The sequence below is a fragment of the Oratosquilla oratoria genome, chromosome 6 (assembly GCF_046742065.1).
Source record: "Oratosquilla oratoria isolate Oo_2021 chromosome 6, ASM4674206v1, whole genome shotgun sequence".
NCBI classification, from domain to species: Eukaryota; Metazoa; Arthropoda; class Malacostraca; order Stomatopoda; family Squillidae; genus Oratosquilla; species Oratosquilla oratoria.
In genome coordinates this window covers 66,293,616-66,303,615 of record NC_134782.1, presented here as the reverse complement: position 1 = coordinate 66,303,615, position 10,000 = coordinate 66,293,616, and the positions used below count along the sequence as shown (strand labels likewise).

General features: G+C 41.0%; 2 protein-coding genes across 7 annotated transcripts in view; both read right to left on the bottom strand.

Annotated features, from left to right (window-relative positions):
- The window catches only part of LOC143026544 (uncharacterized), a 339,242-nt gene that overhangs the window by 227,722 nt on the left and 101,520 nt on the right, over positions 1–10,000 (bottom strand). The gene's annotated exons all lie outside the window — the stretch shown is intronic.
- Positions 1–10,000, bottom strand: part of LOC143026538 (leucine-rich melanocyte differentiation-associated protein-like) — a 26,752-nt gene that overhangs the window by 4,105 nt on the left and 12,647 nt on the right. For 4 of the 6 annotated variants that reach the window (XR_012966499.1, XR_012966498.1, XR_012966497.1 and 1 more), the window contains exons 2-6: positions 9,882–9,982; positions 8,494–8,620; positions 6,979–7,118; positions 4,995–5,079; positions 1–997 (exon numbers count right to left, since the gene is read on the bottom strand). The exon at positions 1–997 is cut by the window's left edge. Coding sequence is in view for 2 of the 6 variants with exons in the window: in XM_076187100.1 (XP_076043215.1) it covers positions 918–997; positions 1,256–1,460; positions 4,995–5,079; positions 6,979–7,118; positions 8,494–8,620; positions 9,882–9,982 (738 nt within the window). In the remaining 4 variants the exon portion in view is untranslated. Of the gene's footprint in view, positions 998–1,255; positions 1,461–4,994; positions 5,080–6,978; positions 7,119–8,493; positions 8,621–9,881; positions 9,983–10,000 lie in introns of all 6 variants that reach the window. The other 2 variants (XM_076187101.1, XM_076187100.1) reach the window with 2 other exon arrangements.

Genomic DNA, 10,000 nt, shown 5'->3' with positions numbered 1-10,000 from the left:
GGAGGAAGGGGAGGAAGATGTGGATGAGGAAAAAGTGGATGAAGAGGATGAGGGGAAGTGAGGGGTGGGGAGAGGGTGAGAGAGAGGAGGAGGGCGAGAAGAAGGAGGGAGAAGGAAAAGGAGGAGGAAGGTGAGGAGGGGGAAGGAGGAGGAGGTGGTGGTGACAAATGCACCGAAGAAGAACAGAAGTAAGAGACGATGAAGGAGGAGGAAGAAGAGGAGAAGGAGGAACGAGGAGGAGGAGGAGGCAGAGGAGGAAGCTGAAAGTGGGAGGAAGGAAAGAATGGGAAGACAAGGAGTGAGGGAGGGGAGGCGGGGGAAGGTGGGGGTGGGGGAGAAGGATCCTTCTCGACTACGCCTGGGGAGGCACGACGGAGGAAGACCTGAAGAAGGACCTCCAAGACTTCCGCACCTTCAGAAAGCCGCTGGGCTTATCGTCACCGCCGCCGCCTTCGCCGCCGCCCCCCACGCTCCCAGTTTCACTGCCATTGTCGTTCCCCTTCAGACAGACCGACGAAGGTGACGGAGGAGGTGGGGGTGGTGTTGGAGTAGGAGGTAAAGTAGAGGAAGGGGACGAGGCTTTGCTGTTGGGGAGGTTCTTGTGCGGCGTCGCTGGCGAAGAAGTGGCTGACTTCGCCTCTCCGGTGGAAGGGGAGAGGGAGGGCGTCAGGGAGACGGAGGAGCCTGAAGGGGTCTTGACCGAGATCGTGGGTAGGTTGAGAGACTCCCTCGAGTCCCTCCAACTGGAGGACGTCACAGCCCCGCCGGCGCGTCGGCGAGGCGCTCTTGGCGACGACGACGCCGAAGTCGAGGACTTCACTCCGAGCGTCTGGGGCCTGGCGCAGCGCCAGGAGACCGAGGACGCTTTGGCCGGTGACTTGGGCACAGGTGACGAGGGCGCTGACGAAGGTCCATCTTTAAAGCTCGTGGTTCCTGATGAAGCGGTTCCCCTCGGAGTGGAGACCGTTGTAATGGTAGCGACACACGCCATACGAGCCTGCCGGAAGAGGAGTACACAAATGATACTGAAAAAGGAACAGGGTTAGAAGGTGCGAAAAAAAAAGTCAACTACGGGAAATATCCGGAAGAAATAAGCCATGTTTTTTCTCTGTGGAAGTCGAAGATAAAAGAAGAAAAGCGTAAACATAAACAGAGGTCCATAAGCAGCGTTTCTTCAACACTTAAAGGCCCTCGTGTTTTTGTCCTAAGAACCCATTTGACCCCTCTCTCCCCTCCAGCCACACTCCATCTATACCTGTATGTGACCCCAAGTCGGGGGTTGTGGAAGAGGGCAGGGGTAAATCCTGACCTTCCACTTGACATTTCGCCTCCACCTCCTCCTCCAGAAGCTGTTGCTGTAGTTGTGACTTTTCGGGAAGATCCTGTTCTTTGTCTGGTAGCACTTGTTCTTCCTGCTGCTGCTGCTGCTGGAGCTGTAGCTGCTTCAATCTCTTAGCTTCCTGTGAGTAGTGCACAAAGAATTACCTGCCGTACCCCCATGCAAGCGACTACCCTCAAACTACTTCAGACTTCATTCCAAATAAGGTAGTTTGCACTACGAGAAGACTAGACAAATATCTACACCACTGTATTCCCATTAAAGTGATCCTCCAAACCAATAACACAATGTACAATTATTATTATTTTTCAGGCAGTTTTAAATATACAGCAGTGAATGAGAGAGAGAGAGAGAGAGAGAGAGAGAGAGAGAGAGAGAGAGAGAGAGAGAGAGAGAGAGAGAGAGAGAGAGAGAGAGAGAGAGAGAGAGAGAGAGAGAGAGAGAGAGAGAGAGAGAGAGAGAGAGAGAGAGAGAGAGAGAGAGAGAGAGAGAGAGAGAGTAAGGAAAATGTAGCATAATTTGGTGAAGAATAGGATAGCCCATGTTTCTGATCAGCTGGTAAGTATTGTTTCAGTAAATTACGTTAATCTAAAAGTTGATCACCTGTTATTATCTTTCTTTTGTAATGTGTGCATTTTTCTTAATATATACTAAGTAATTTATTGTAACTCTATTGTCTCCACCAAATTAATCTAAAGAGATTACACACACACACACACACACACACACACACACACACACACACACACACACACACACACACACACACACACACACACACATATATATATATATATATATATATATATACATATACATTGTGTTGATAAATATTTACTTTTGGATATTACACCCTATTACAGTATAATATGTTTTTCATTCGGTGCCTTTGGTGCTTTCCAAGTCATCTTGGAATAATCTTTATAGGAATGAGAAACTTTATATTCTTGAAGGATGTGTACATTTTGTGAATAAGTTTAGAATTTCTGCCAAGCGTTCGATGCTGATGAACAAAAAAATCAATCCGGGCACTTGTAAATATTTTCCCCGACATAAGCAAGGCTCAAAACAAGTCTAATTACACCATAAACACCAGAAAGAATGGTCAAATATATATATATATATATATATATATATATACATATATATATATAATATATGTATATACATATATATATATATATATGTATATACATAAATATATATATATATATATATATATATATATATATATATATATATATATATATATATATATATATTACCCTACCAGGGGTTTCTCACTTCCCACTTTTTGGCAGTGGGATGGTGAGTTCTTTATGTATGTATGTATGTGTGTATATGGTCTGAAACTGCCTTTTTCTCAATAACAACCTCAACCCATTAGATGTAGTTTTTCCTTTCAAAACCACCACGTCTTTATACAAAAGTCATGTCACGCTACACTAAGAAAGCACTACATGTCACTTCTAACACACCCTATGAAATCACTAAAACCCTTAACGTGACGTCACTGAAAGCTTAGTCATCAGTCTCAACAGCAAAACATAAGAACAGCGTCCTCTTCAACCATGACTGACTTGACGTCATCCCACCGAGAGCCCACATCCTTCGTTCCCTTCAACATAATTGGAAAAACATTAATTGTTATAGCTGTCGCCAGACGAATTTATTTAGCTGGAATAGGACTTTATTACTAATATTTTAGTCTCTACTCCACACCGAACTGAAAAAATAGGCGACAGCCAGATTAAAATTAATAGTTTGCCAAATGTTGAAGAGTTGAAACCTGAACACTATGAATGGTACTACTCTACGTGGTAACTATTCAAGAAGTCATGCCACACTATTCAGTACACCATTCCATACTGCCTACGGAGACGCTATGCTGATGCCAAGAAGAAGGGGAAAAAATGCACAAAGGTGCTAAACATGGCTGCTCAGAACACCGTTTTCTTTACGTTTTCTCTCTTTCAGTGACGACAGTATCTGTGATGTTTATAGTCAATCACAAGAGACTTAAAAAACAAATGAACCACAGTTAATAAAAAATCTAGCGACCATCTCGGCGTCCACTCTTCATAGAATTTTCTTTAAAATGTGTATATCTTTATAAAAATAAGTGGAAATATATATATATATATATATATATATATATATATATATATATATATATATATATATATATATATGTTGCACATCAACACATCCGCATATAACGACGAAACCGATGTGGTGTGCCTACACATCCACATATATGTTGATCGTTCACATATCCATATACAACGGAAAAAGAGGTAAGTCACGCCTCTGCATATTTCCTCATAATATATATATATATATATATATATATATATATATACATTTATGTATATGTATATATATATACATATATATATATACATATATATATGTATATATATATATGTATATATATGTATACATATATATATATATACATATATATACGTACATACACATATATATTTTCAACATTGGTTTAAGCTTAAAGTACCCTAAGACTTTTATAAATAACGCTCTCAAAAAAGCCAAGAATTTTTTTTATAGGAATCAACCTACACCTCCCTTTGAAACCAAGAATCTTTTAGTCTTGCCATTTAGTGAAAGTCTTTCTCAGATTCCTCATTTACTCAAAACATGGAATGTTAATGTAGTCTTCAACAATTCATGCACATTCAAGAAATTGATTATTAAGAGCTCTCCAAAAAATTCATGTGGCTGCATATACAAGGTTCCTTGTAAAGATTGTGGGAATTTTTATGTAGGGCAAACAAGTAAAGATCTCTCAACTAGAATAAAGCAACATAAATATAGCGTCAGAACAGGACAAGACTCTAATGCTTTATTTGTGCACATGAAGGATCATAATCATTGTATAGACTGGACTAAGGCATCATCAATTTTATCATGTAATCCTGTTGTTAACAGGAACATCATTGAAAGTAGCCTTATCAAACAAACTGAGTCAGTCAATTTGAGCATAAGTAATGGTTTGTATAAATTAGATAATTACATAATTAAGAACATTTGTAAACAATTCGGTATAGGAGATTTTGGTTAACCCCAAGAGTGGACAAATGGTATGGTTCCGTGTGGGACCTTGTGACCTCTCCTAATTTTTCTCCGTGTGGTGCCTTGTGACCTCTCCTATATTTTTTCGTATGACGCCTTGTCACCTCTCCTGGGTTTACACTTTTCCGTTTATATTATCTTTGTATTGTACTTTTGTCTGTATTCTCCCCTGAGGATGTGAATTACACGAAAGCGCTTGGGATTTCTGTGTTTCTTTTTCCTAAGTGGCTACCAGCACACACACACACACACATATATATGTATATACACACACACACACGCGCGCGCACAAGACCGAGAATACGAAGATACGTGTAAAGACTTAATTTCCTGATATGGAAGCAGGTGCTATGCGCATCACCTAACTTAGAAGAATACAAATAAATATAATCCCTCTTACTTAAAAAAAAAAAAAAAAACAGTCACGTGACAACTTCAAAGGCACACACCCACTCGAAGTACACACACGGAACTTGTTACACACAAAATACGTACACAGGAGTCTACCTACACGCACACGGAACCTGTTACACACGAAATACGTACACATGAGCATACGTACACGTCTGGCCTGTCGGACCTCACTCCTGCGAACAGCCGTTGAGTCCAGGAACCTGAGTCTTGGGAGGTGCTGCAGAACGTAGAGTCTGCAAGAGAAAGAAGAATACAGTCATACTTTCAAAAACCTTTCACCAAACTTATCGACCACTTTGCGCAATTACATTAGAAGGATTTGATTAACGTCATTAGATATATTTATGAAAATTGATCGTAGTAAGCCTGGGAAATTGGTCAGTATTTATGATGTCATTCTTTTTGGCGCAAAACTTTTTCATTCATCACCACGACAGTTCGTAAACAACTACAACTACGACTGTGATGCTCTTAAGCGAATAAAATCTAGCGTTATCATATTTTTACTTCTGAGCTAGGCTATTTAAGGATATTAATTTCAGAGCAAATCGTCGCCAACTAACAGTAACGATGTGATTGAACTTCGATCTGTCATGGAGATGCAGAAAGATAAAGTCAATAACCTTTCTCTATCATAAATATTCTGCTAATCGAGACCCTGCTGCCAAACGATTTTATTAATCTGAAAGGGAACCTCAAAAATCCAAAGGGTTGAACTCGAATGTCGACATTTTAAGGCGGAAGCTCCATGTTTCTATCTCGAGTCCAAAAAAGGTTTCTTGGTTGAAGCGCCGTTGCCACTTCCTCTCTGTGTCCTCGACTTCCACGCTTGTTTTTTTTTTTTCATAAATGAGCAGACGAGTGTGTACGATCTCCAAGAATAAGAACAAGGAGATATGTCTTAGAAGTTTCCCAGGATCAGTGAAGTCTACGTGATTGGACAAGTCTCCAACGAGAAAAGAGAATAAAACTTCTCATTGTTTTAGAAGTCTTTCAAGTAAATTTCCTTCCAGATCATGTGACAGTCGAGGCTGGAAATTAAGGACAACGTGGCAACGTTGCAAGATCCCAGAAACCTCTGCTGGACTTCGAAAGGGAGATCGATAGTTTGACCAAAAGACGACAACAGTTGACTTCCGTCTTTGGGAAGCAGTGAAAAGGGATCCTGTGCAATTGATTTTGATTAAAGTCAGATTTATCATCACCATTAACATTTACTTCTTATTTTGTCTTTTATCTTATTTGTTGATTATTTATTTACTTATTCATCTTTTATATATCTACTTATTGATTAATCTATTCATGAAATCATTCATCTACTTATTATCTATTTATCTATTTGTTTATGTATTTATTGATTGATTTGATTGTTTGTATGTTTATCCATTTATCTACTGACAGCACTTGCGGCTGACCTAGTGACAGCACCTCATAAGAGACCCACTGACTGACGCAATACCACGGACACTGTAAACTGACTCATGACATAGAACTATAAAAATGATATTTTGTTATTGCCCATCTGATCTATACAGTAATCCCTCTATATTTTTCATGTTTTTTAAAGTATTGACGCAGTAACAGCGAAATGTATACTTATGTAGTTCTGATACTGAAGACAGTTAGAAGACTTAACTGTAGGGCAGGGGTTGGCAACTTTTGGCACGTCAGTTGATTTTGAAGATTTACCACAATATCGAAAAGCAACATGAATGTTTCAAATAAACTAAATATGACAAGAGATCAAACTAAAATAAAATCGTCCAGGAATGAACATTTACTGGCACCCCACTGCAGTAAAACAATGCATATGAATTGACATTAACTTGTGAACTAAAACTTCGTTGACAAGGGACTAGTTTAATGGCCACTAGTGCTTGATTCAAGTTAACTAACCCGGTAAGTGTTAACACTAAGATACTTTGGAGGTAAGTTTACTAACTTTCCGTTGACTTTGGGCAAGTAAATGAGTAGTTTATAAGTCGCTTTTAGAACTAGCGGCTACTAAACTAGCCCCATGTCAACTAGGCTTTAGAAGCCCTGTGGGCACCCAGAGTTTTACACATCAAAGAAAGTGGCACAGGCTCTTCCAGAGGTTGCCTACCGCTGTTGTAGTCAGTACGAGGACCTACCTGTAGGCGGCATAGTCCTCCTCCCGTGTGTGTAAGGGGGAGAGCATGTCGGGACAAGCGGCGTTCCCCAGAAGACTGAGGTACCGCAGGTTGGGCAGCTGTCGCTTCACTTGTTCCACCAACTTGGGGAGGTTACTCAGCTGGAGGGGAGGAGATGGGGGACAGGAGGACGAGAAGGGGGGGCTTAGTATTTATCTTTTATAAGGCTACCTCACTTGTAGGGGGGAAAACGCCTTTGGTATATGTATGTATGTATGTATGTATGTATGTACTTATTTTTCATTTATTTCGATATATTTTAATGAAGTAAAAAAGTCATGTGTTTTTATGAATATCGTTCACAGAAATAATTGATGTTTTTATGTATTGTACTATTATCAATCATAATGTAAAGAATTCAGCTGCTTTCATACATTTAAAGATTGTTAATCACTTCGAAATTTCAGGTGATTTGATATATTTTACAAATAGTAATTACATAGAAAAAATAACATAGGCAATTTATCTTAATATAAAATTTACGATGAATATTGAGTACAATACATAATTATCAGACTGCCTACTTACCTGTCTATTTACTTGTAGATCGACTGATCTGCCTATCAATCAGACTACCTATTAAAACAGGAGTCTTAAAGAAGAGACTTGGATGGAAGCGGAAAGGGGGAGGAGGGGTTACATGGAGTTACATGGAGTTACATAGAGGACAAATGAACAGCATCAGACCTATTGGTCCTTACAAGGCTGATCTGGTACTTAACCTATCATTAATACATTCTTTTTAACCTATCTAGAAGTAAACAATTCTAGTCGGGGATTTGTAGCAAAATAAATGTCGAGGAAAAGGAGGAGGGGGAGGAGGAGAAGGAGGAGGAGGAAGAGGAGAAGGAGGAGGAGGAGGAGGAAGAGGAGGAGGAAGAGGAGAAGGAGAAGGATAGGAAGAGCAACTAGTGGGAAGAGGAAGGAAACGGGGATGGAAAGAAAATGAGACGGAGAAGAGGAAAGTGGCAGAGGAAGAGGTGAGATGAAGAGGAAAAAGAAAAGAGGAAGAGTAGGAGGAGGAGGAGAAGGAGGAGGAGGAGGAGGAAGAGAAGGAGGAGGAGGAGAAGGGGGAGGAGGAGGAGGAGGAGAACTTGGGACAGTGAATGGAGCCAGTTGGGCGGCTAAGTATGGTTAGGTTAGGTTAGGTCAGACTAGGTTAGGCTTGGTTAAGCTATGTTAGATTAGAGTAGGCTAGGTTAGGTTAAGTTCGGTAAAGTTAAATTAGATTAGATTATATTAAGTTAGGTTAGGCTAGGCTAGGTTAGATTGAATTAATGCTAGGTTAAATTAGGTTAGGTTAGGTTAGGAGGGCTTGCAAAGTTTAGTGAGGGAAGTGGGTAAACACGGTGACTCATCTTGTGAGGCTCATCTTGAAATTTATGAGTCTCTGTTCTCAGTGAGGCTCACCCTCTGCATATCCAGGCTCACCTGGCGCTTTTTGAGGCTCGTTTGTACTTTTCGAGGTAGGCTCACCTTGTTCTTGTTGAGGCTGAGCGTGTGGAGAGTGTCAAGCCTCGGGATGGTGACGGAGTCATCGACGCAGTTGTTGTCCAAGATGAGCTCCTCCAAGTATGGGAACTTGTCCAGACCCTTGACCGACCTGGAGGGGAGAAAGGGAAGGAGGAGGGAGGAAGTGGAGGGAGAAAGGGAAGGAGGAGGGAGGAAGTGGAGGGAGAAAGAGAAGGAGGAGGGAGGAAGTGGAGGGAGAAAGGGAAGGAGGAGGGAGGAAGTGGAGGGAGAAAGGGAAGGAGGAGGGAGGAAGTGGAGGGAGGAAGTGGAGGGAGAAAGGGAAGGAGAAGGGAGGAAGTGGAGGGAGAAAGGGAAGGAGGAGGGAGGAAGTGGAGGGAGAAAGGGAAGGAGGAGGGAGGAAGTTGAGGGAGACAGAGAAGGTGGAAAGTGGAGGGTGGGAAAAGGGAGGAAGGGTAGGAGGACGGTGAAATGAGGGAAAAGGAAGGAAGGAAAGGGGAATGGTGAAAGGAGGAAGTGAGGGGAAAAAGGAGAAGGTTGGATGTGGAGGGAGGGAAACGGGAGGAAGAGAAGGAGGAAGGTGGAAGGAGGGAAAGGGGAAAGGGAGAAAGGGATGGAAGGGAAGGAAAATGGAAGGGAAGGGATGAAAAGGAAGAGCGAGATAGGGATGAGGGAGAGGAGTACCACAAGGTTATATGTTAGTTCCTCCTTTCTTGTACAAGTGACTACTTGTCATAAATGTAATATAACAGTGATCATGATATCATGATAATCTAAGGTAAATTTAAGGTTAACATTACTCTGTGACTTAGGAAAAAATTGACTGTTAACTAAATCATAAATCTCAATTTCATACAAGCAATTAATTATGGCCATAATTTTTTTTTCTTCAAATATTGGTGAAGCTAGACATTGGTATGGTAATACTTTGAATTTGTCATACACGTAATATAAGAGTGATCAGAATACTCTGATAACCTAAGGTAGATTTAGGGAAAACTGATTGGCTGTTAATTGAATCCTAAACCCCAATTTCATAAAACAATTATGGTAATTTTTATAATTATCATTATCATTATTTTTTTTTACAAATGTCCATACTATACATTCGTGTGGTCCAAAACCCAATTTTTTTATTCATAGATCTAAAGATCACCGGCCACCTGCATGTTGGTGGTTATTTAAAAGCGGGGACCATTCACCTTGATAGAATAAAACGACATTTATCTCTCAGTACGTAAGAGGTAATCGATAGAGACTGAACCCACGAAGGTATGGAAGGGTAGATCCTAGCTGAATAAAACAGTTTGGCTTTATCCAGAGGAGAACAACTACCGACCCCTAAATACGGACTGACAGGATCTCCTTCAGCACCTTTGTCAGGAGGAACTTACTTGATGGCGTTGAAGGAGAGGTCGAGCCTTTTGGTTTGAAGTCCATAGGTGGCTCCCAGGATCCCCGGGATACGCTGACAATCTTGACCCACAAAACAGAGCTGTAGGGGAACATGTCG